The sequence below is a fragment of the Megalops cyprinoides genome, chromosome 19 (assembly GCF_013368585.1).
Source record: "Megalops cyprinoides isolate fMegCyp1 chromosome 19, fMegCyp1.pri, whole genome shotgun sequence".
In the NCBI taxonomy this organism is placed as follows: domain Eukaryota; kingdom Metazoa; phylum Chordata; class Actinopteri; order Elopiformes; family Megalopidae; genus Megalops; species Megalops cyprinoides.
The window spans coordinates 25,817,949-25,843,538 of NC_050601.1; the positions used below are offsets into that span (position 1 = coordinate 25,817,949).

The 25,590-nt window shown below is 43.8% G+C and overlaps 1 protein-coding gene across 1 annotated transcript in view; it reads right to left on the reverse strand.

Moving 5' to 3' along the window:
- The window catches only part of LOC118794199 (multidrug resistance-associated protein 1-like), a 34,295-nt gene extending 8,705 nt beyond the window's left edge, over positions 1-25,590 (reverse strand). The window contains exons 1-21 of the mRNA XM_036552401.1: positions 25,471-25,590; positions 19,195-19,371; positions 18,439-18,564; positions 16,873-17,010; positions 13,236-13,361; positions 13,073-13,134; positions 12,532-12,663; positions 12,084-12,308; positions 11,258-11,435; positions 10,654-10,815; positions 10,172-10,264; positions 9,032-9,235; positions 8,348-8,494; positions 7,952-8,039; positions 7,361-7,430; positions 6,968-7,094; positions 6,367-6,543; positions 5,768-5,935; positions 5,037-5,220; positions 4,149-4,257; positions 3,623-3,740 (exon numbers count right to left, since the gene is read on the reverse strand). Of these exons, the coding sequence (XP_036408294.1) occupies positions 3,623-3,740; positions 4,149-4,257; positions 5,037-5,220; positions 5,768-5,935; positions 6,367-6,543; positions 6,968-7,094; positions 7,361-7,430; positions 7,952-8,039; positions 8,348-8,494; positions 9,032-9,235; positions 10,172-10,264; positions 10,654-10,815; positions 11,258-11,435; positions 12,084-12,308; positions 12,532-12,663; positions 13,073-13,134; positions 13,236-13,361; positions 16,873-17,010; positions 18,439-18,564; positions 19,195-19,371; positions 25,471-25,512 (2,853 nt within the window). The 5' untranslated portion in view covers positions 25,513-25,590. The remainder of the gene's footprint in view (positions 1-3,622; positions 3,741-4,148; positions 4,258-5,036; positions 5,221-5,767; positions 5,936-6,366; positions 6,544-6,967; positions 7,095-7,360; positions 7,431-7,951; positions 8,040-8,347; positions 8,495-9,031; positions 9,236-10,171; positions 10,265-10,653; positions 10,816-11,257; positions 11,436-12,083; positions 12,309-12,531; positions 12,664-13,072; positions 13,135-13,235; positions 13,362-16,872; positions 17,011-18,438; positions 18,565-19,194; positions 19,372-25,470) is intronic.

Below are 25,590 nucleotides of genomic sequence, written 5' to 3' on the forward strand. Positions count from 1 at the left end.
TGCAGATTTCATTTTCACTATGAGCCTCTCATGCGGTACTTTGTCAAATGCCTTTTGAAAGTCCAAATAGATAACATCAAAAGCTTGGTTTGAGTCTAAACACACTGTAGCTTCCTCAAAAAAGTCCAGGAGGTTTGTTAAGCATGACCTCCCTCTGCGAAAACCATGCTGGCTATCATTTAAGATACCATTTTGTTCAAGGAATAATTCCAAATTGTCCCTAATGATGGATTCCAGTAATTTACATGTGATATAAATTAAGATGACGGGCCTATAATTTCCTGGATCAGTCTGGTCACCTTTCTTGTAGACAGGTACTACACTGCCATGTTTCCAGTCATCTGGTATTTCTCCAGTTTTGAGAGATTGTTTAAAAATAACTGTCAGAGGATTGTAAAGCACTTCCGCTAGTTCCCTGAGAACTCTTGGATATATTCCATCGGGGCCTGCTGCCTTATTTGTTTTAAGTTTTTGGAGTTTATCTAGTACTTCTGCATCATTTAAATCAATTTCCTCCACAAGACTCTGAGAATTGAATGCACCTGAAGGCATATGTGAAAACACTTCACTAGTGAAACTCTCCACAAACTATTTAGGGTATCGGCAATAGCTTTATCATCATAAACCATAACTCCATCCTTATTTTTTATACTTCTTATCCTTAACCATCCTTCTACGACTGTAGTATTAAAAAAAGCGTTTAGAGTTGCTCTTTGCATCTAGTGCAATCTGTCTTTCAAAACACCTTTTAGCTTCCCTTATTTTTTTTCTTAACTTGAGCTTGCATATTACTATATTCAATCTCATTACTCTCTGAGCTGTCCAACTTGTATTTTATAAATAATTTCTCTTTTTGTTTCTCGTAACAACTTATTCATTGTGGATTCATTCACTGTAGACATTTCTTTTTCAGCTTCCCTTTTCTCACTTGGGGAATGAATTTACGCTGTACATCCAGAATAATCATTTTAAATATGCACCACATTTCTTTCACAGTTTTGCCATTTAGAAGAGGTACCCAGTTTATATTCCTTGTATAATCATGCATCTTAATAAAGTCAGCTTGTCTAAAGTTGAAAATTCTAGCATTGGAGAATGCAGACTTCTTGCCAAAAAACTTCAAATGTAACTGCACTATGGTCACTTTTTCCAAGTGGCTCCCCTACCTCAGTACTGCAAATTCTATCAGGATTATTACACAGAAACAGATCTAGAATTGTGTTCTCTCTTGTAGGTTGAGTAACAGACTGGATAAAAAAGCAGTCATTTACAACATCTAAAAACTTCCTCACATTTACCATGACCTGACACAGCTTCCCAATTAATTGAAGGGTAACTGAAGTCCCCCATTACTATTGTCTCACCCTCCTGACATGCTAGCTTAATATTATCAAAGAGCATACTGTTAGCACTGCTGTCTGAGCTGGTGGCCTATAACATACTCAGACATTCACCATTCATCATATTTCCCCCCAATATATTTCACTAAAACCAAGGGGCTCCATTCTTGGAATTCCCTGAATATTAAGATTATCCCTTACATAGAGAGCTACACCCCCTCCTCTTCTATTGGTTCTATCTTTTCTTAGCAGCTTGTATCCCTCTACGTTATACTCATCCCCATCCCCTGCACCAAGCCACGTCTCTGTGACCCCATCAACATCATAATTACTATTACTCATAACTGTTTCTAGTTCCAAAATTTTATTTTTTATGCTTCTAGCATTTAAACAGAAATTTCAGGGGACTGCGTGTGTATTTCCTGTCTTTCCTTTTCACTCCCAGCTGCTCAAAACCACCTCTTTTACAGTGCTGCTCTGACTGAATTGCAATCATGGTTCCCTCCCTACTAATAAAATACTTAAAAAAATACTGGTGTGTTCTATTCCGGCAGTCTGTCTATCCCTACCCATCTCACTGTATAACCTCCCTGCCCTCCCAGACTCTAGTTTAAATAACCCTCTGTTACCCTAAGCATACGCTGGCCCAATGCAGCTGTACCCCTCCGGTTCAGGTGTAACCCGTCCCACTTGTACAGGTCATCCCTGTTCCAAAAGAAATCCCAGTGGCCCATAAACCTGTACCCCTCTTTCCTACACCAGGTTTGTAGCCACATGTTAAAACTCCATATAAAGGCTTGCTTCCCTTTGCTTACACATGGTACTGGTAGAATTCCAGAGAAAACTATCATGGAGGTTCTGCTCCTAATCTTCCCCGCTAGCTCAATAAATTTGTCCTGCAGAACCCCAAACCTACCCCTTCCTATGTCATTGGCTCCAACATGGACCATGACCACTGGATCCTTCCCCACTCTGGCCAGGAGCTTGTCCGCATGCTCCAGGAGGTCTCAAACCTGGGCACCTGGCAGGCAACAGACCATGCGAGACTCCTTGTCGCGCCAACACACTATGCTATCTACCCCTCTAATGATTGAGTCCCCCACTATCATTAACTCCCTTTTCATGGAGAATGAGGCTGCCTGGGTGCCCTGGGGCTCTTCAGTCCTCCCACTCTCAGGATCGTGGGCCAACTCGTCCTGCAGTGGCATGAAACGGTTGGTCACCGTGATCTCCGGAGATGCCGCCCCTCTTGGAATTGTGCACCCCTTTCTACACCTACGCCCTACTGTAACCCAGCTCTCTCACTCTATCTGGTCTGTATCTTCCCCCCTACCCAGCTTCGGTGAGCATACTATCTCTCTATAGGGCGTACTAATCAGTTCCTGGAACTGTAACAATTCAGGATTACTGTGGAGTCCAGCTAGTTGGGCCTCAAGATCAAGAATATTGTTCTCCAAGTGCTCAACGAGTTGGCAACAATTGCAGATGAACTCATCCTGGAGGTCTCCCTCCAGAAATCCGATCATCCGGCAACTCTTGCATAGCTTTGGACACATGTTTCTCCCCTAACTGAACACACTTTCCCTAAATAAAGATTTACTGCCAAGACAGAATTTCCAGCTAAAAAAAGTGGTACAAGCACCAAGGTGGCTCAGAAGAGTCAAAGGTAGAAATTAAACACAAGAAATGCCACTTAGTCTACATACAATAAACTATGCCTACAGTTCAGCAAAAGCAGACGTGCTAACACAACCAGAATCAAGATATCCTAAAAGCAAATGCAGAAGAACTGGAACTGGCTGGTTAGCTAAACTACCCGACTAGCTAGCTTAAGTTTGCTACCTAAAGATTTAAAGATTTGCTCCTGAGAGGGCGAAAAACCACAAAAAAACTCTGGTCAGCTGATTACCAGATACTACCTCTGAGAGGAACCAAAAAACAAATAAACCAAAAAACTCTGACTTCTGCCTTGCTATTATTTTCTGTGTCTGAGGTTTATTTTATGAAAGTTTTATGAGAGTGGATGGTTCCAGATTTACAAACCACTCTTCCGAAAGCACTGCTGCAACAGCTGCTAATGAGTGACCCTTATTTAAATCTGTATGCTTGTTAATCATTGAAAACAATCTAGACAGATAGAGTATGATTATTAAATGATGCTTAAGGTAAGTGCTCTGGTGTCCTTAATTGCTGTCCACTGCCACTAAAAATGACTCAGACCACACATAATCTGGGCGGGTCTGCTGTAGCTCCACCGTTTAAGTCTTCAGCAATGCACCCACCCTGCCAGTGTGGGCTCTGTCCACCTCTGTCAGCCTGCCTGCACCATCTGGTTCTGGCTCGTGGTTCTGATCAGGGATGGGTTCTGTGTTTTGAGGGCTGGTGCCGCCTGGGTCGCTGCTGGGGAGACCCAAGGTACACATCACGACTGTGTTTTGTCAAAGGTTGGAGGACCAATGATTCTTACAGCTCCTTCACTAACCTGGCAACATATATCATCCATAATTTTGAGAATATGTTTTTAAAGTTCATTAAAGTGCATGGGACACATTCCCACACAACATCAGTTACGGTCATCTTCATCAACATTAATGAGTGTATATTACATTACATTGTGAAATTACACATATTGTACAATGTATCATGTATATGACCATGCACATATAGCAGTAACTGATATATTTTATGATACAGGCAGTATATCTGACATACACTGTATTAAAAAATATCTTCCTTACACTTTGGACCAGGCCCTTGACCCCATATTATGTTGCTGCTTCATATGGGCACGTCATTGGTCACAGTTACCTGATGAGCAGCTCATGGGAGAGATCTCTGGAGGTGGGCAGGAAGTCCGTCATGCTGAGGCGTGATGAGGACTTCCTGTTGCCCGCAACAAGAGCTTGAACATCAGCTTCTGAAAATAATATCAACTTCAGGTTCTGCAAACAACATCAGTACAGTTTGTAAAGGTCAGCTTCACAACTGACTGCAAACTGTGAATACTGTCAACAGTATCTGCAAACATCGGTTTATATACATACTTATGAATACATAAAATATAAAATGTCTATTATCTATATCTAATATATATATATATATATATATATATATATATATATATATATATATATATACACACATCTATTTTAATAAATATAAAAAATATAAATTCTCAGCTTCTGTAAATACTGTCAAGTCTGTAAACTTCAGCTTCTGCAAATAGCACAATTTGTAAAAACAGTAAACAGTTTATACATTAGCTTTTCTAAACTACACTAACAGCTTTTACACTATACGTCAGCTTCACAATACACACATTTTTTTACAGAACAGCTTCTATAAAAAAAAATCACAACAGAACCTGCAAACCTCAATGTCTAAAAATTACATCTTTTTATTTTAGAGATCTAGACTCGTAATTAAATATGGAAAGTCAGTGCATTTTCAACTTATTCCTGCTGGTAAATTCCACAAATATTTCCCCATGAGGCAGCCTTCTACTAAATGCAGGGGCTATGTTGGTAATGTGTTCACTCTGATTCTCCAGAATAAGAGAACTCAGAGTTATCAGAGCTCATTTTCAAGTTTCACTTTGATTCAGTACAGAAGGAATGTTGAGTTGTGATGAATCGTGCAAACAGTAGTGACTGAAGTGATGAAGGAGCAGGCTGAGCGCCGTGCAGGTCCCCCTACCTCGATGTGTGGGGCCCTCCTTGCTCTCACTGCTGGCAAAGGTGTGTATGAACTCAGCGAAGGCGCCCTGCCGCCCCAGCAGCTCCGTGTACGAGCCCACCTCCGTGATCTCGCCGTCCACCATCACCAGGATCAGGTCGGCCTGCGGCAGGAAGCTGAGGCCGTGGGTCACCAGGACGCGCGTCTGTGCACATCACACGACACAGTCTTACCAATGATGCTGGTGCTGGGCTTTAAGCACAGGGGCTGTGTTGGTAATGTGTTCACTCTGATGCACTTCTCCAGAATAAGAGAACTCCCACCAGAATACTCCAGAGTGTGGAATAACAGTACTTCTTAACTTAAGAATTCTTAATTTAGTGCTAAATTTATGAAAGACCAGATTACTCAGGCACATTGAATTTACAAAAATGAATTTACTCAGCCACCCAAGATTCCTTTTTAGGTGAAACACTGAGCATTGAAAAGCATTAAGAACACCTATGAAAAACAAAACCCAGGGAAAGTGCTTGGTTGGACATTCCAAGTATTTTTTAAATCTGTCCAGAATAGGCCATTTACTCAGCATGTACTAAATGTGTCCAAGTTGGGTTTCATTTTCAAATACCCTAATGCCTTTTTTCCAGAATAAGTATAATGCTCCATGTAAAATAAATGTTAAACGACATATAGTACCAGTCAAAAGTTTGGACACACCTACTCATAGAAGGCTTTTTCTTTAAGGGCATTACCTTGTCACACAGCACACCCTTGGGTCCAATGACCTTGTCAAAAATGTGCTGGCCGACGTGGGCGTCCACAGCAGACAGGGGGTCATCGAGCAGGTAAATGTCCGCCCTCCTGTACACCGCCCGTGCCAGGCTCACCCTCTGTTTTTGCCCTCCAGAGAGGTTCAGCCCCTGAGACAGAACAAGCAGAGCTCAATTTATCAGCCTCAAAACTCCTAGTGGTAAAATGTGGTTACTGCACCCCTTTTATACAAACAGATGTGACAGACATTCAGAGGTGCAAACATATCCTGGCCTTCCTTCAGGGCCACAGAAATGAGGTGTTGACACTGAGTAAAATTTAAAAATCACCTTTGAAGGCTTCCAAACAAAACCTATCATTATCATTTGAGGTAATCTCTACATTCATCTTTGAGGTGAGACCAAAATCGTTCATGTGAAGTGGAGAAAACGTACACATATGATCATTATGGTTCCACAGTCAACTTGCCCACAACTAGAATAAAATTCCACACTCAACATAGCAAGACATCTCCACTGAGTACTGACAGCCCAGACCTCGGCTGGCGCCACTGTGCCGCAGCAGTGTCTGCCGCTCTCACCTTCTCTCCGATCTCGGTGATGTCTCCAGCGGGCAGGATCTCCAGGTCAGGCAGCAGGGCGCAGGCCTCCACCACCTGCTGGTACCAGCTCTCCTTCCTCTCGCGCCCAAACAAGATGTTGTCCCGCAGGGTGGCGTTCTGAATCCAGGCCTGCTGGGGCACGTAGGCCACAGAGCCCTGCAGAGCCAGGCACAGATCCACAGCAGATCCCAGATCAGTGAACGAGTGACAGCAAGCAGAGTGAGAGAGAGGTGGGGGAGCCATTGGTGAAAACCGCCACGCTTTAATTAAGGAAGGGCATGTACCCTCTAACCACTTTCCCCTGAACTTTGAGTGATGAGTTTTATTTTACTTTTTTAAACTATTTATTTTCTGTAATTGTTACACAATGTTCTTTTTACTGAGCAAGTTTTAGGCTCTTTTCTGACAATAACAAATTACTACACAAATAGATTAGTTGTTAGTTCAATGTTAAAAGCACTGCCCTCAGTTTTAATCAATTTTCTTGGTTTGTAGCTCTTTTTAATGAGGACTCTTAGTGAAACCTCAGTGGCACTAACTGGCTGGTGTGAGGTTCTGTGTGGTGGCCAGGCACTCCTACCCTGACTGAGACTCGGCCGCTTCTCTTCTCCATCTCGCCAAGCATCGCCGAGAGCAGGGAGGACTTCCCGCTGCCTACGTGGCCCACCACAGCAACCAGGGATCTCTGCGGCACACGTACGCTGATCCTACCAACACAGGGGGCGACGGTGAGCTGTCACACTAAACCTTCAACTGCAGCATACTTGAGCTAATCTGGTGACTATGGCACTATGTTAGTGGGAGCATGGGATGGTGTGCAGTTTATGATTGGAGCTTATTGCCCTGGACAGAACACCAGTCTATCAATATGCCATTACCCAGAATTCAACCCATTTAATGCTTAGTGCCAATGGGTACCATTTTTTTTAAGTCTTTGGTATCACTTGCTTGGGGGCAGAATACTGAGACTCACCTCCTGAGGCACGGAGTGCCCTCTTTAGACCAGCTGAAAGTCCCATTCTCTATCACTACTCCATCTCCCTCTGAGAGAATGCGTGAGAAAGGGGGGTATCAATATATGCTTAACTAGACAGTATCTGAAAAGTTCTTCTTTACCTGCTGCAAGGATTCCAAACGGATCTGCATTCTTGACACAGTCTGAACGACCAAGTTCACTGAGCATTTTTATACCCACTTATACTTTACACCCGCGCTACTCAACTCTGATTCTGGTGATAGACTGTTTTGGTATTTATTTTTAACTCAACCACATGCAGAATCACCACTTACAGTGTTTTACATACTGTAGTTAGCACTGCTGACAACAGCATTTACTGAAACAATAAATCAGTGTTCCGAAATGTTTAAAACATACCATCATAATTTTTAATATGCTTTCAAGGATGTGTAAACCATCGTTATTTTTACTGCAGTTTTTCCTACATAATTGTAAATAATATGTTGCTGTTGTCATATCTTTCCTTAAATTATATTGTTAGTTTGATTTATAGGGATATATGCAATGGCAAACTATTAATGGCAGAAACTTTATGAGGACTCCTACCGGGGGTGCAGGGGACCTTTTCCACATTGCCCGGTTTAAGTTCTTCTTGACAAAGAAATTTTCCAAGGCGCTTGAGTGAGACAACAGCCTGAAACAAATAGCAACCCATTAAGATTAACCCAGTTTCATGTGGTTTAATTCACTCATAGAGTTGTCTTAAAGGACATCTAAGTTTTTCTCTTACACATCTGTCAGTAAAGTGTCTTAAAATTATCATATATTTGATATGTATACTGTACAAAATTGCCACCAGAAATGAAGATAAATTTTCCAGGAAACCTCAATCCTCAAACCTTAAGTGTGTAAGATGCGCTTATCCATGGAAGAACTGTATGGAGAAAATGGCACAGTAATGAAAGTTTGAGGGCAGTGTTTGACTTTGCCCTTTGACCTCACCTGCATGGTGGTACTCATGGCGAAGGGCAGCTGGCTCAGAGGGGTCTTCAGGATGTTGATGAGGGCCATGGACACGAAGACTTTCTGAGCGTCCAGAACATTCTTATTGTCGATCAGCACGTAGACTCCAAACATGGCAAAGGCAATCTGAGGACGACAGAGACTAAGAGGATCGGTACACAGTGGTGGGTGGGATGAGCATACGAGGGGTGCAGTGCAGGGGGGCCCAAACTACTGCTAATGCAATCAGAGTCAGTCTAATTTATGAGGCACTCTAATGCAGCAAGTCTGCTTTGGAGTGAAAAAAGAGTCGGCCTTGGTGCACAAGTTTCAGTTGAAATGAACCTATCACAAATGCATATAGGGCCAATCAGCATGCCTAGAAAAATTTAAAGTTCAACCCACAAAGGCCCCCCCCCCCCCAACTTTGCAGGGGGGACCCTGGGATTTTACAGTACATCGCTGCATGCACTATTGATTCTTCTTATTATTTTTTCATTACTACAATAATGAGGATAACGATTATTATTAGTAGTAGTACCACAATAACCATCATCATTATTATCGAATACATGTGCAAATTTAGAGGGCATTAGAAACCAATTGAGACATCAATAGCCAAGCCATAACATTCAATTCTTAAAGACAGGGGGACAAGCAGAAGCAAGCCCTTGCAACACATACCAGGAAGGAGGAGGAGTTGAAGGAGGCGATGGACACAGAGTAGAGGATCTGGGATCTCTTGAGGGCCTGCAGCTCTCTCTCCCTGTAGCCCTGCACCCTCTCCCGGAAGGCCTTCTCCCAGGCGTAGAACTTCAGAATCTTGATCCCATTCAGGATCTCATTCATAAGCTTTATCCTTCCATCCGTGTACTTCATCTGAATCTCCTGAGGGGGCAAAGTAACCCGGAGGGGTGCTCGTTTAAGCCCAAATGTGACACTGCTGTTGTGGGTTCACTTCACTTAACACTTAAACTGTGTCCAACTCCCTGAGGAAGGCATTACACTGAAATGTGTCACAATTTTTTAATATGACCCTTCTTTTTTCACCTTATTTGAGGGCCTTGGTTCTCATATTTTCACTGCTGTTGTGTTATTGAACAAGCTACACAAGCCAGCCTGCTATAGTAAATATGCATTTTATATAAAGTATAAATGCATAATATGGATGAGGCTATAAGAAACAGGACTGAAGGATTTTTTCCAAGAAAATAAACTGTTAGGAGAAAATATATAAACTTATATATAAGCATATAAACTCAGTCACAGCACAAGTTAACGTCCTTAATGCAATGCATAAACATGCAGACGTCAGTGTAAAAGAACCTTAAAAGTTAAAAGAAATCCCTGCATAGTTAATAGAAAAAAACAGTAATCAGCATTATTAAACTTCCTCAGGGGAATTATACAACAGAGGAAAGAGCTGATACCACAGCTCGCGCGGTATCAATCATACATATAACAAAAACGCCATTTCGGCATACGAAAATAGAATCCCGAGTTCAAAGACAGCAGTTAATAGGCTCTGATCTGTAACTCCGCTTTCAAGTGTAGTGCTGCCAAACGTCTGTTGTTTGTCCTAGTAAAATAAATGAAACATTGACATTTTATAGCACCGTTTTCTGTGGTCGTTCTTCTTTTGGGTAATGTAGGAGGGATCAAAGGTTTGAAATGCACACAGACCATTTGCGCAGTCAAACAACTCTCTCTTTTTTTTAAATTTAAACCAGCTGCACGACGCGGTCAAAGCTCTAAACCAGCGCGTGGAACGCGCGGATTGGGGCACGTCATTCTTCACAGAGACCTAAATGTCGTCGGAAGTACCTGGAGTTTGCTCCGTTTCTTCGCGATAAAGCCATTGAGGGGAAATATAACGATGACGGTCGCTATACCAGCCAGGGCTGACGGCCCTAAATGCTGAAAGTAAAGAGAAACGCAGACATTGTCACAGGCATTGAGATGCGCGTTACAGTCACTGTGTTTTCTGCAAAGACATTCAGCTAAACCTCTCTCGGGCGCAAAATTGGTTCACATAATGGACCTGTAAGACAAAAATCCATTTTAACAGGGCATTAGGCAAACGTGCTTGTGTGTGAAATTTACTCACTAAAAGTGACATTAGGAAAAATTTTATATGCATGTCAAAATTGTACTGCATAGGCCTACTATATCAACCTCAGTGTCCCAGAATATATGTTCAAAGTTACATGTCACATATCTTTCAATCTGCTGAAAGTTGCATTTAATATTCTACCGTCTGCTGAAGTATGTTACATTTTTGTAAGGTCATGGTGGGGAGTGTCTACCTGCCAGAGGAAGAAGAGGCAGAGGGCGATCTCGATGGGGGCTGCCCAGACTGCATTGAAATACACCACGAAGTCCATGAGCTTCTGTGTGTCCGTCGACACGAGGTTCACGATCTCTCCCACAGTGCAGGTTCTGCGGGCTGCGCTGGTGATGACCAACGACTGTGGGAGAGAAGTCAGGGATGATAATAGTAATAATAATAAAAATGTTGTCTTTATTAATATTATATTATTATGTTTTGGATATGACCAATAGAAGAGCAGCGTTGTCAATGTTGTTTGGCAGGGAAAGTAAAATAATCAGCAGGCTGCAGATTCCAGGTGTATAATAATGGGACAGTAGTGTGGTATACTGGAGGAGTAGGGCTTGTACCCCAAAAGGTTGTTGGTTCCATTCCTTGGTCAAGCATTGCTGTTGTACCCTTGCAGAAGAAACTTAACCTGAACTGCCACAGTCAATATACAGCTGATAAACCTTTAGCTATAAAAGTCACTGTGGTTAAGAGCATCTGCTAAGCAAAATGTATTTTTTTATGAGACGCCCTCATTGAGCTGTGGGACACATGTCTTCCTGGGAGGACAGTAGGATGCAATGTGAACATACCTTGCGGTAGACAAGGCCCATGACAGCAGTCTTCACCCTCATGCCCACGGTGAAGCAGGTGTACATGTACTGGTGGTTACACAGGGACTGCAGGCAGGACAGCAGGAACATCAGAGAGGCGTAGAAGTAGCCCTTCCACAATGGGGCATCTGCATCCCTCATGAACCCCAGCAGCAGGCTAAGGTGTCAGCCACAGACAGAGAGAGGGATTTTATAAGCTGATGTACCTGTGTGCCTGTCTTTTTACATCAGCCAGCAGTGTAAAAGTATGTCCTATATAATATAAAATATGTACGCTACTACTATTTAAGCTATAACTACTTTAACATTTGCAGCTTTTCTTATAGTACATTTACTGCATATGCGTAAAAGTGTATGTTTTTAATATGTGCAGTCCAGCTGGCCTTGACTGTAAGAGCTGCAGCTTTGCTAGACCACACACACCAGCTCTGATTGTAAAGCTGCTTGTGGCCACACTGTTGACCTTGCGCTCAACTGGCAGCCATCGCTATGTGGTCAGCTACTGTTTAAAGCCTTGCCCCCAGGCGCTGGGCGCTACACTTTCTCCCTCTTTCATGCGTTTTCTGTGTCTCTCTCTCTCTCTCTTACTCTCTCACCACATTGTATGGTAGTGCTATTTCCAGCTGCTTTGAAAATTTGAACTTTGTGAATGATTCAAATGCTAGCTTTGGCCACTCTCTCAATTATAATGTTCTGTAGGTGTTGCAAAAGGTGTTTGCTTCCTTTGCTCAAAGTTGAGGACAAAGCATACAGAGAAACTGTCAGACTGAATTGAGCCTGTTTCGCTACTTCATATCTGTCTCACCTGAGCACCTGCGGGATGGCGAACATGAAGGCATCGTTGAGCAGGAGGCAGAGTGTCCCGGACAGGAAGCAGGGGCCGAAGCTACGGGCAAGCGCACGGAGCAGGAGGAAACCGCAGCACTGCTCCTTACGAAGCTTCCGCAGAAGCTGGGTCTGTTCCAGGAGGAGGGGCCGCAGGGTCGTGCTCCCACCCGGGCCTGCACCCACACCCAGGGCCTGGTCTCTTCTGCCAGGGTGGAACACAGAAGAGAGGCGTTACTAATACAAAACTAGAACTTGCTAAACTGTTACTAATAATGACAGTAATAGTAATAGCAGCAATAACAGTAGCAGTAACAATGGCTGCAACATTAATGGTAATAATTACAATAACAGTATAGTACTGGTGATAATATCAGTTACAGTAATCACAACAGTAACAGTTGTAGTAAATAATGTGAGCGTCTTACTGCTGCAGTTTGGCACACTCCGTGCTCCACTCCTGCTCCAGGTCAGAGAGGATCCTGTCTGACGTGTCCTCCTCCCTCAAGGTCCACAAGTCCTCAGCCTGTAGCGCAGAGCGGTAACCCCTAATGACCAGCCTGCAGGACATACACACACACACGGAGACACACACATACTCACACATGAATATACGTGCACTGAAGCACGTGCGTGCACACAGACACACATGACCATTAGGACGTGTGCTTGCCTCCCTTGTCATCCCAAGCTCTAAATCATAAAAAGTGTAGTAACAGCAATCCAAAATATAAAGTACATGTAATATAATTTATGTCAAAATATATGTCATATATTAAAAGATATGAATGGCATACATGAAAAGATATGAATCGTTATTTTTGCAAATACATTTTTTCATATGTTTTGCTGTATACCACATTGGTACTATTAGATACCAGTAATTTGGTATTTAGTATATATATTTGATGCTTGTAATTTTATACTATAACATATGTGATGACATCAGCAGGAATTAAAAAAACTTACCCACCAAACCACCAGAAGAAAATCTTTGAGAGGAAAGAGGCGTCCCTGATTGGACAGGGATTCTGTGGGAAGTGAAAAACAGAAGGGAACATTCATTCACTGAGTGCTCGTGCGTGTGGTTGTGTGAATCCCTGCACCTCTGCAGACTCGGTGCTTCGCTGACCTTGCCTGGTGCTGGTTTCGCAGTGTCCGGGGGCTGATCGGCAAAGCAGCAGAGGACCAGCTGAGCCAGCAGCAGGGAGACATAGAAGAAGAAGGCCAGGTACCGCACGGCGTCTGTGTAGAAACCCTGCCGCACACAGAGGGTCACAAAACATTACTTTTCACAGATAACCCCTGTACCCAGTGGTAACTTAATAATACATTGTCTGTCCAGGCAGCGAAAAGTGCTCTGAGGAGAATAGGATTCAGGAGATACAGTACAACGGCAGTATGTGGCCAGGATCTGAATCTGTAACCTTCTGGTTTCCTAACCGCCCTGCAAAGGGCACCGCATCAGAATGTTGAACATAATGAAGCCCTTATTAGCCAAGACAAGCATTTAATGTTCACCACAACATAATTAGCAGCAACATATGAATGTACTTAAGAGAGAAGACATCAAGTGTTATATAATACTGTAGAAAGATATTAGTTTTGGCACATTAAGCTTTCTAAAGTTAGTACTATGTTTACACATTTACATGCTCGCTTTTAATTTTACAAGATCTCTTGCATAAATGAATGGCAAAATTCTTATTGGCCTCAGCACATCTGGAAATGTGCCATTATCCTGTTTGCAATAACATACACTAATAAAGTCAGAAATTAAAAAGCATAATGAGGCATACGTTTTACTTCCCAGGGAACAGAAAACTACACATCAATGAGGGTGCTTAAAAAGACTCCGACAATAAAATCTATGTATACAGTATGCAACCAAAGATAAACAAAAAATCCGCCCCATGAAAACGTCATGCTTTTTAGAAACTCGTCATGAGAGAGAGAGAGGGAAACAAAACCTATGTCCCGTTCACAGGGACTTCCCATGATCCCGCATAGGAACCCCCTACCCCCACCCCCACCCCCACACCACATTATTTCCTGCCACACGCTTCCTGTCTCGCCATAACTGGCCACTTCCTCCTGCTCCCCCTCGCGGTTTATGACCCAAAACTAGGGCTCATTAGTCATGCCGCTGTGCTGAGGGGTCCCCTCACTCCCCCTCCTTCTGCGCCCTGCCCCCAACTGGGAGCACCCCCAGCCCCCAGTTCCGCTGCCAGTATCATGCAGCAGCACCCAGCCCTGCACCAGCATTAACAACCCATTAACCCCACAAGTGTGTCAGAGCCGGCCCAATCCCGGTGAAAACCGCACCTGCTATATATAGACACGCCAATGAGCTCCACATGTAGCAGCAGCAAAAGCTGGCGGGCGCACCGGCATTTGTGCGTGTGAGCGGAGCGCCCGCGGCCCGAGGGGGACCCGCGCCGGATGAAGCAGAGGGCAGGCGCGACCCGCTGGCACAGATATGCAGTGTCTGCCGTTAGCAGGGTTGCTTTGGTTGGCATGGCCAGAGTGAGGGCTTTTTTACATTGCAGTGCTATGTTTTACTGTCCTGAGACATGGGCAAACAGCTGTATACTTAAAAATAGCCCCCCCATCCCAGCTGGCATTGTTTGGGGGTGGGGGCGGGTGCAGGAAGGAGAGGTACTTGGAGAGGTCGTGGAGGGCAGCCTCACGCCAGCCACAGACGAAAACACAGCCGGCCGGCTGGCAGCAGCCGCCGGTAAATATAGGTCAGTATCTCTCCACACAGGGAGTCGGTTTCGTAAATACGAACTCTGTAAACCCAGCCGCTCGCCAGACGGGACAGCAGGAAATAAACAGCTCGCGGCTCTGTCGCAGAACGCCAGCCTGAGCCACAACGTCCGCCGAGGCCCCCGAGCCACACCTGCCGTGTGTCGCCGCGGTTTCACCTGCCATTGCGGGAAACGGGTTGCTATGGCGATACAACCCCTGTGGCCGGAAGGGCCAATTCAGATGGCACTCAGAGTAGGGAATGACCGCAGCGCTGAGGCACCAGCGAGTGTGAACTGGCAGCATCCAGTCCCGTCTACGCTGCACTCTCCATGACTGCCCATTCAAGGGGCGACGGTCAGCTGGGCTCGGCAGAGCGCTGGCTTCTGGTCTGGGGGTGGCAATACGATGGGCCGCAGCACTCATCAAATGGGAGACTCAGTGCTGTGGCAATGCCAAGCCATGGGGCTACAGCAGCTTACATTTCTGCCAAAGCCATGACAGTCTGGAAATCTGCTGCAAGTGTGGAGACTCTTCTCTGAAAGCCTCATAAGCATAACCTTCAACTGGTATATCATCCAATATGGGTCAATCCATGTTACTGTTACCATGCTACTGTTACTGTTACTAATATGATCATAAATAATCTCTTTCTAATTTGGGTTTCTTAAAAAAATACAAACTAGCAGTCAAACTAGGTAGCAACACACAGTGTGAAAAAAATTTAAATACATTTTATATTATTGGTTAGACTTAAGCACTAGCAAGCTATTGTTAACCACTGGAGTTAATCGCTTTGCAGACACCCTTGTGTGCATTTTTACCCATTTTCATGAACACTTCCCTAAAGGAACTGAGGTAAATGCTAAAGGGATCAATGGCATATCTCACCAGGGAATGAAACCTGCAGCCATATGGTTATGAGACAACAGTTGCCTGATGTCATGTCTGTCTATAGGGACATTTCCTCACAAATCCAATCAAGTGCAACACAGGTCCTTTACATTTTTGTTGTTGGTTTACATAAACCTACGCAGAGACATTTTGGTCAGAGGAACCTGGCAATGCTCCAGCCTGCACCTGTGTGGGGTCTGCTGAGAAGCACACCTCATAATTTAAAATCAATCGGCCATTTGTGGCCAATCACAGTGCAGTTAGGGTAATTAGAGTGTACACCCTCCAATTAGCAGTTTCTGGGCTCTGTACCCCTTCTCTGTAGGGCAGAGCAAAAACAGGCGAGCGTAAACACACATGTCATTGATAAACCAAAATAAACCAGATAAATCGAAAAAGAACTGGCGCTGCAGCTAAACATTGCCATAAACCAGACTGTAAAAACAATTTAAACATACACACAGACTGCACCTTTATAGGAGAGTATGTGTGTTTGTATATGTGTGGGTGTTTTTGTGTGTGTGTGCATATGTGTGCGTGTTTGTGCTTTTTGCATGCATATGTGTGTGGGTTGTGTGTGTGTGCAGACATGCTACTTGTCACATACTTGTCTGTCCCGCTCAGACGTTGATTGCTGTGTTTGTGCAAGATGGAGGGGAAAAGAGACCGAGTGAGGGAAGTAAAAACAGACGAATGCAGTGGGGGGTGAGGTGGGGGGTGGGGTCAGTAACAGCTGTGCTGTCCGCAGACGTCACACGGCCTCCGCTATCTGTCTGGTCGCGCCACCGGCAGCTCAGACGCACCACACTGCCACCACACCGCTATGCACCGTCTGAGCCGAGACAGCCAGGGCACTGCCGGGGCTGCCAGAGCGTACCCACAGCCTGACCAGATTAGAGGGTATGGCAGACAGGGCAGCACGGGGGGGGACTGAAGCCCGCTGCTGAGCCTGGCTTGGACTGAATTTGGGAGACCTGACATAAAGAGTACGTATAGGGTAGAGGATGTGGAGTCCCATGTCACATTCATCTAAATTCTTTTAACTGTGTTGCTGGGAAGCCTGATGACCAGTCTGGGCCCAAGGTGGGTGCAGGAGCATTCCTTCCCCTCACTCGTAGCCTGCTCACCTCCTCTATGGCCAGCAGCACCTTGGAGCGCACCGGGACCACAGAGCACGCCACCGACAGCAGCCAGAAGAGGAAGAGGAAGAGGGAAGAACGACAGCCCCTCTTACGCTCCAGCTGGATCACGCACACTGCCAGGATCTGGGGGAAGAGACCAGATATGACTCACTGCCAGGACCTGGGGGAGAGGCAAGCTATAATCCACGGCCGGGACCTGAGTGGAGGGACAAGCTATAGCCTACTGCCAGAACTTATGGGGAGACCAGCTATGACCCATAACTGGTAGCAGGGGGGGAGACCAGTTGTTAAATAATGAGGAAGAAATCAAAAAGAGGCACTTCAGGATTTAAAATGTAATACACACACCAGACACCAAAGTCAATATTTGTTGCATTTTACAGGACAACAACACTGGGGTCCACACTCAGACAGACGGTCTGTAAAACCAGACTGAAACCCTATCACTGTAAAACCACATGGATAGAGTACTTAACCATTGACATCCTCACTATATACATGTAATTTCAATGGTTACGTGCTCTATACAGTCTGGTTTTATAGTGTATAGGTCTTATTTTGTTGGATGGTGAGACATTCTACACTCCTGAAATAGATAACGACCGTTTAAACAGGCCGCTGGATCTGCCAGCAAGAACCGTTTGTCTATCTGAGTGTGGACCCCAGCGTTGTTGTCCCCTAAAAAGCAAAAAAATATTGACTTTGGTGTCTCGGGTGACCACAGCCTCTACAAGGAGCCCCGTCTAAACTTTAAGAGGAACAGAAACGGAATGTTTGCTGTTTATCGCAGAACACACTGAACTTAATCACTTACAGCGCAACCTCTTTTTTATCCGTCATAAATCTGAAACTCCTACACCGTATAAACAAGCCACCGTTTGAGCACGATAATTTACTCATCTACAAAAATAACCAGCCCCACGTTTACTCATTTCATGACATGAAAACAGATACTGTTCTGTCTTTTTTCTTACCAGAAGATAAACTCGTAGTGGGTAGTGTGTCCTCGTTTTCGTTTTTTATTTATGTGACGTGCTCTTCAGTACAACGCGCGAGGAATGATTTCCTGACTTGAAGTAATGATTCATAATATTTGGCCAGAAAGTTTTCCTTTGTATTGGAATCTAAATCTAAAAAGCTTAATTGTTATGATGGTGTATGTGTATTTTACCCTAAACATAATATTGTGAAACCGGCCCGTGTGTATGAACACAAATTAAACTGGATTTCGGATTAGTTGCCCTGTTCAGTCATATATTTGCATGAAGAGTGCTTGGTTACATTATCTCGTAAATGTCAGAACCTGTATCTGGATAAAAAATAACACAGGAGTAACACAGGAGCGCTTAAGAAGTGTGTTGTGTGCACAAAAGCAACAGCTATTCTTAATTAACAAAAGTACAATAATAAACTTTAGAAAGCAACGGCGTCTTTAAAGTGGTTGTGGATGGTCATCAAAAGCACCGACAACAATCATGCCTGTACATTCTTTATTTTTCGAATAGCCTGAATCGATAACGTCTACGCACAGGTGACGGGAAAGAGCGTTACCATCGTCAGACTGCGCATGGCGGGGCTGAGCAGGAACACTAGGTGGCGGTGGATCTCCTGGTACCGCTCCAGCACAATGTAGAAGGACTCCACGAAGCCATAGAATGCCAGGAAGAACCCCAGGACCTACGGGAGAGTGGAGGGGGGGCCGTCTGAGATAGCAACAGAGCTCGGACTTCATAGTAACGTGGATACGTTCTGAAACGGCCGATCTGAAAAACTCTTATGCCAGTATCAGAGAATATCTACCATTCAAAACATATCGAATACACATCTTAATGTCAAAATGCATATGACTCTAGTTTTGTGTATATTTTTACATGTATTGTAGAAAACATTTTATAATATCCATAATTTTACAATTAATCACAATGATTATTAAATCCAATGATTATTAAGCATTATTAAATTACAAAACTGAAAGTGACATTAAAATAAATTCACTCAGGTTTTTCAGTTATTGGAATGTTCATCTAATATTTAATATGTATGCATTGATGCTGTTTGTCTTCCATAATATCATGCAATATCAGCCCTTTCAAGGGATGTTAGATGGGGTAATGAATTGAATTAGTCCTTAGAGGAAAATGCCCCTTACTGGCTCAACCAACACCACATTAAGCAGAAGACTGGGCTTCCCATCCAAGCGCTAACCAAGCTTATCAGGGCTTTTGCTGTACTGAATGAGACAGCCACAGAATAAGGTGATGTCAGCTGGCTGTCTCTTACACCCATTTCCTATGCGATTAGACTCACCGTTTTGGCCCAGCAGATCTTTGATATACATATGTACCCTTGGTCATGGCAGCGGAGGTACAGGCAGTAGAAGGGGGCGCACACCCAGAGGTAGATGCAGGGGACCCACACCAGCACCGTGTTCTGGAAGCACTGGGTCAGGTCAGGGCTGGACGTGTGCCATGTCCGGTTCCAATCCTAAAACACGGGAGGGGAAACAAACAAAGAGATCAAATATCAAGCCCTGCATGCGTCTTGCCACACTATGAGGGGATCCAAAGGCAACTCCCTTTGTCCTGTGGCCATGTCACCGATGTGCAAAACAGTAGTCACTGATCACTGCATTGCAACAGTGTGCAATACAGTAAACCGTGGCCTTTGTGATCTCTTACCACAGTGAATGCTTTCATCAACAGACTGAGTCTGTGGTAAGTCCTCCCTGTGCTCACATATCCATGAATCACTCATCAGCAGGATCATTCACTACCACCAAATATTGTGTAAGTAAAAAAAAAAATGCTAAAAGCCTGCAGTCTGGTTGTCTTTGTGACGAGAATTTAGGTGCATTAAAGTGGCCTGTGGAGCTCTTGGGAAACATAACCCAATGACCTTGTGTGTTGTGAGTCAAGCCTGTGTGGTGAACAAAAACAGCAATCAGGTGGGAACTTTCACAGAGCAAATGTGATTCATCCGTGGTTGGTTTTTTTTTTTTTTTTTGTAAAAGTGGCATTTGTTGAAAGTTGGGTTTTAGGCAATGTTCCCTTGAAGTAAATAAACACATTGTACATAAAGTCTAAATTTGTAACCTTTGGGTAATTAATGAAACTGTTTTTAAAGGGACTTGACTTCTTATTATAGCTTGACATTAAATGTTCTCTAGGGGAAAAAAGTGTTGTTTTTTTAAATGAACTACCAGTTCAATGAATGAGCCAAGCATCCAGCCCTTTCACGGCTGACTTCGGAATGCTTGATTAGTCCAGTCAAACACTTTGACTAGGTTTTAATTCTCTTTATAGATTGACCCTGGGTGCTTTTTGAACAAAATGAACATCATGCCATGTCATGACATTCACCTCCAATGTTCAGCAGTGGATAAGGGGAAACTTTGAGTCTGAGCTGAGGAGGTAGCCTGCATCTCAGGCCATGTCCAAATCTGAGATAATGTTGCACACTATGGCTAAGCAATAAAGAGCATCAGGTAAATCACCCGCCCAATCAGTGCACAGTTAGTGTCTCTACTTTCATAAGTAGGTAACAAGTAGCGCTCCTCTCAGCAAGGAGGGGTAGTGTGTCCATATTTCAGATATGGGACAGCTGTCACCAGACATATACGAGACTGGCTGAATGAGGCAGGCCTGACACTGCTGGTAAGCCAGTCCGGGGTGGAGGTGGTTAGGGAAGGAACATGCTGACCTCACAGACGTGGGCCCAGCAGCCCAAACTGCCTGTCCGATGAGAGGGGGTCGGGCTGCAGGGTGGAGCTGGAGACGATGACTGGAGCTGGAGCCGCAGGCCTCAGCCCACACTGTTACATAAGCAGCCTGTGCTAACATCACTGTTGTTTTCAGACTCGATCAAAATCCTGAGCCCCAGCCCCAACCGTAACCATAAATGGGCTTGTTTTGCCTTCACACAATCTCAATCTGGTCTGAACGCAATGACGACATTTACGAAAAGGCGTCCCAGAACAGCTTGCGGGCTGAGATGCCTACAATGGGAGCTTGCGCTCCAACTGCAGTCAGATATACCTGCGGCCGACCTGAGGCAGCTGTGGTTTCCACAGCGCCCACTTGTGTTCTTGTACTTGTGTTCCCTTAGTTCAGCTTGTGCATTGGGTGGATATCTTGGCTTTTCAGCTTGTGCATTGGGTGGATATCCTGGCTTTTTAAAATACACTGTGTACAAAAAATACATCAAGAGAAGACCGCCAAACCAACTAAAATGGAACGGCTCCAAAAAAGTTAATGATTATACATAAAATCATGCTGGCTGTGAAAAAACAAAAAAAATAGTCATTATGAGGCAGTTAATGTATGACAGTTAAGGGATTTGTATGATGGTAACATTTACCATGGTCACAGCTGTCAGTAATTCTGAATTACATAACTTCCAGTAAGAAAGTTTTTCAACATGGTTTGCATGTTGGTCTTGCTAACGCAATCCAAAAGCTTCTCAGAGAGCGTCAATCCACATGCTAAATTGCTTATTAAATATGGCTACAGGAATGGTTTCAGTCTACATTCCAACCCTTCACGTCTGTTTTTTGCTGGTAAAAACTCACTGCCTGGGACAGGTTATTTCACCAAGACATTCAAAATACGTAATGCCCTCACTGAAGGAAGGAGGGGACAATCAGGTGGCATAACTCTAAAGCAAAAGATCGTCACTATAGTTACAATCGTTGTAAGAGTTATGATGGGTGAGTGGCCAACAGTTGTCTTGTAACTGACAAAAACTGGGTCATAAATAAAACAGCACAACCGCAAAACAGTACAAGATAAGCACTCCATCAGCACTGTCCATCAGACTTGTTTACCATGCTCACCAAGTTGTGAAAATCAAGCCCAGAAGTTAGAAGGTTTTCTACAGCGTAACATGTGTTGAAATAACAGCGCGACACCGCAAGGTTATGGGGACGTTTCCAGATCGAACTTGCTCAACGAATTACTCAAATCTCAAACTCGGGCTTGACAGACGAAACTAAAAAAAGAGCCATTCAGCACACCACTGACCACAGAAAAAGTAGACTGAATTACACAGTAAAACCAAATACATCCTCTGCAACATACTACAACTGAGTTTCTAAATATTCTCATTGTTCCAATCAGAATCTGCTCATGGTAAGGTTGTGAACACCATGACCATTTGAGCAAAACGTTAACTTATCAGCGCGCTATGACATGTATTTCTTTTGACAGTGTAACCTAATTTGAAAATTAGTTTTGACGTACAGTTCCTGGAACTGAAAAACCATATTAAATACTACACCAGTGGGATTCGTGAATTCCTTTTTTATATTTAAGTGGGGCAAAAACCGATTGATTGATTTAAAATAATTTACTACGGTATTAATAGGCTATGATTTGAAATATCACTAAAGTGATATAGAAACACAATACGCAGAGCATGTTTCTCCTGAGGTACGTTTTACCCCGTGTTTTCAGGCTTTGGTCTGAGGGGGATACATTCATGATAAAATAGAACGCAACGGGTTTTTTTTATTTCTTTCTCAAAATTATTTTTGTTTGTTTATGTGTGCTGTGGGTAAATAATAGGGCCTAAACGTTTACGGCTGAAACAGTAATCTGATAAACCGCAGAGCGGTTTCGAACGCTCCGGATGTCACGCTATTCTGCGACGCAGATGTTCCATAGGACCTTGGCACGCTGTCACTCGCAGATGTTTACAGCGGTTAACGGCGATTTCCCAGTGGCCGCGCTCAGCGCGCAGGCGCCGTGTCGGGCTGGGAAAGGTGAACGAGTGCATGAGCCGTTCTGCCCGTCCTGCTTTCAGCTGACAACAAAAGGCAAGGCTCGTTCTTCACTCGATCACCCCCCGACACGTGCTGCGCTGGTCTTTGGGACGAACAAAACAGGTCTCAATACAGGACAGAATTTCATGTTTTGCTGGTGGCATCAGGCTGCACTTGTTGCTCCAGCGTATTTGTACTCGGCTCTCTTGGGTTTTTTTTGTGTGTGATTCAGCAAGTTCTTCGGTTCCAGATAAACTGCTGACACTCTCCGAGGAGGCAGGTTAATTGAAACGAAACAGATGAATATGTTGGTTAAATGCTCAGCTGAGTTTAAAGTGTACGCGCGCAGTGACACTGCAGGACCATGGCTGTTTAACCCCTGGCGGAACAGCTCTGTCGTGATTGTTTTCTTTATTCCCATAAACCGCGAGGAGGAGTGCGTACAAGGCAACGCGCGCTTTCTGTCACCGTCAGCTGTAGTGATCCGATAAATTGAGGTGAATGATTCATAGTTCAGCCGCCATTGGCGCCACGTCATTCACTGCGCTCAGGATCATTTTTTGCAGAGTCAATGCCAATTCCGGGAGATATTTTGTCCAAAAGTTAGGACTGCTGTTTTTTAAGGGCGCTCACAGGATTCCTGACAGATCTGCGTGGTTTTTCTTAAAGGAAGAGACTTGCGGCTGCCTCCTGACACCCAGCAAAAATTTTACTGTCATTAAGAGCCAAAACCCCAAAGCAGAGCTGGGAACTATTGACTCACTGTACAGTCATTGTCCTAGAATCTGTGTATGAGAGAGAAGCACTTTCTGTCCCAGTCTAGGATTTTAGCTTACTCTAAAAACTATAGCTTTTAAAAGCACCCGATTACACCATGAGAAAAATACAACCCAGGGAAAGGTTTTGGTTGGACATACCAAGCATATTAGGCTTCATACTGCAAATTGTTAAGGGCCTCAAATTTGTATGTATTTGGTTTTTCTAAGAAAACAATTTATTGTTGACTTCTTTAACCAGGAAACCTAAAATTTCACATTTCCATTACAGATATGTGTGAGAGGATGGCTGTGAGCAAAACCTTGGATAATATTTTTAAAAAAAACAGCCCTATGTAAAATGGCACCTTCTTCAGTAGCTGACAAATGTTGGTTTGTTATGTTGCCTGGCAGGGTCTTGGTGTCATGGCCGCCAGCTCTGTCGCATTCTCACCCAAGCCCATGTAAAGGATCTATGGAGTTTGCCATTTGCATTGACTCACAGCATCCTGGGAAATCTCCGGGCCTTCGCTATAGACTGATGCATTACAGAGCTGGATGGTTGGGGGAAAGTGGTGTTTTTTAGCTGTAATCCTCTGCGCCTTCGAACACTGGCAAAAGATGAGGGTGACTGCCCATGTGCTGGATGCTTTGCCAGCCCTCGTCACTGAAAGCAGTGTGGCCCAGTCCTTTACATCATAATCATCAGGTTGTCAAATTCAAGTCCGTGGACAGGTTATATACACTGACACTAAACAGTCTGGTGCTAGCCACACTGGATTGTTTGTCCAAATAAATCTCTTACACCACAGGATGTCTTATGTCATCACTCCATGTATGAGTGGATTGTCTGATACACTATGTTATCTGTTGTGTATGTCAACAAAGAGTATGTTGTACATTATTTATTGTTCATCACATGTGTTTAATGTAAGATTTGTGTATGTGTCAGGACCTAGCCTGAATGATAGTAGTACAATAAAAATGTCTCATATTAGAGAGACAAGTCTTGGTTATGGATTAGATGCTAATTAAGTGATCAGTTTCGAATGAATGATTTGCTTTAGTTAGGTCATGACCAAAACTGGATGTTTTTGGTTAATCATCAGCAGGTAAGCTGTGTGTGATCTATAAGAAATGACCCCCAAAGGAATAACTCACTTGATTTCATGAAAATATGAACAAGAGAACAAGATGTGAGAATGCTGACTTTTAGCATCATAAATGCATTCTCTTAACTTTGGAAATGATTTTAAAAACCTCCAGTGATATTTTCTTGATGACTGGCGTATTTACAGTAAACCACCACAGTTGCAGTCAATGAATCACCCAGACAATTGCAACTCAATATGGAATGTCAGTGAATGGCAAAAACACTTCTCTTCGTGTGAGGTACATCTCATCGATCAACGTCAAGGCATACCACAAGTATATCGCTACAGTATGTAGCATGAATGATCATGTACATGTACACATCAGTACCAAACAAAGACATTAAGGGATGAAACAAAATTGTCTGTGATTGAAAACTTGCCTTTGTGCGCAATATATATATAATATATATATACAATCTACTGGTTATGCATGCAAAGCATAAACTTATACATTAGCGGCAAAAACACAAGGGAATATCTTTTAAGCATTGTTGGTTTCAGAGCTAACAGCAGAATTTTTGTTATTTTAATTAAGTATGCTCTCTGACAATTATACCACATCTTGCAGTCAAAACATAATCTCTACCTTTTTGTCGCCTGTTGAAAACATAACTCTGAGATGTTCTGCCTCCTTTCTGTCTGAATGCCTGTTTCTCTGTAAGGCAATCTACACCTGTTCACCTCCCTGTCCATCCACCTTTCTATAGGTCTGTTAATCTGTAAAGCAGTCTACATCTGTTCATCACTGTCTTTTTGTATGTGTGTCTGTCTTTCTGTCTGTTTTTGTTTGGGTTGGCTTGTCAGTCAGTCTGTCAATCCTTAATCTCTGTTCTTCCACTTTTCTGTCTGTCTGCCTGTCTGTCCAGCTCTCAGTCTGTGCTTCTGATTGTCCATCTCTCCCATCTTTGGGACTCACCCACAGAGGGTCCAGGCCACTGCGACTGCAGAACACATCCATCCACGCGCCCTTTCCTGTCCTGGCAGGGTTCCTCACTTCCCAAAGGAGATCCCTGGACCCTGGGCAGGGCAGTGAAGT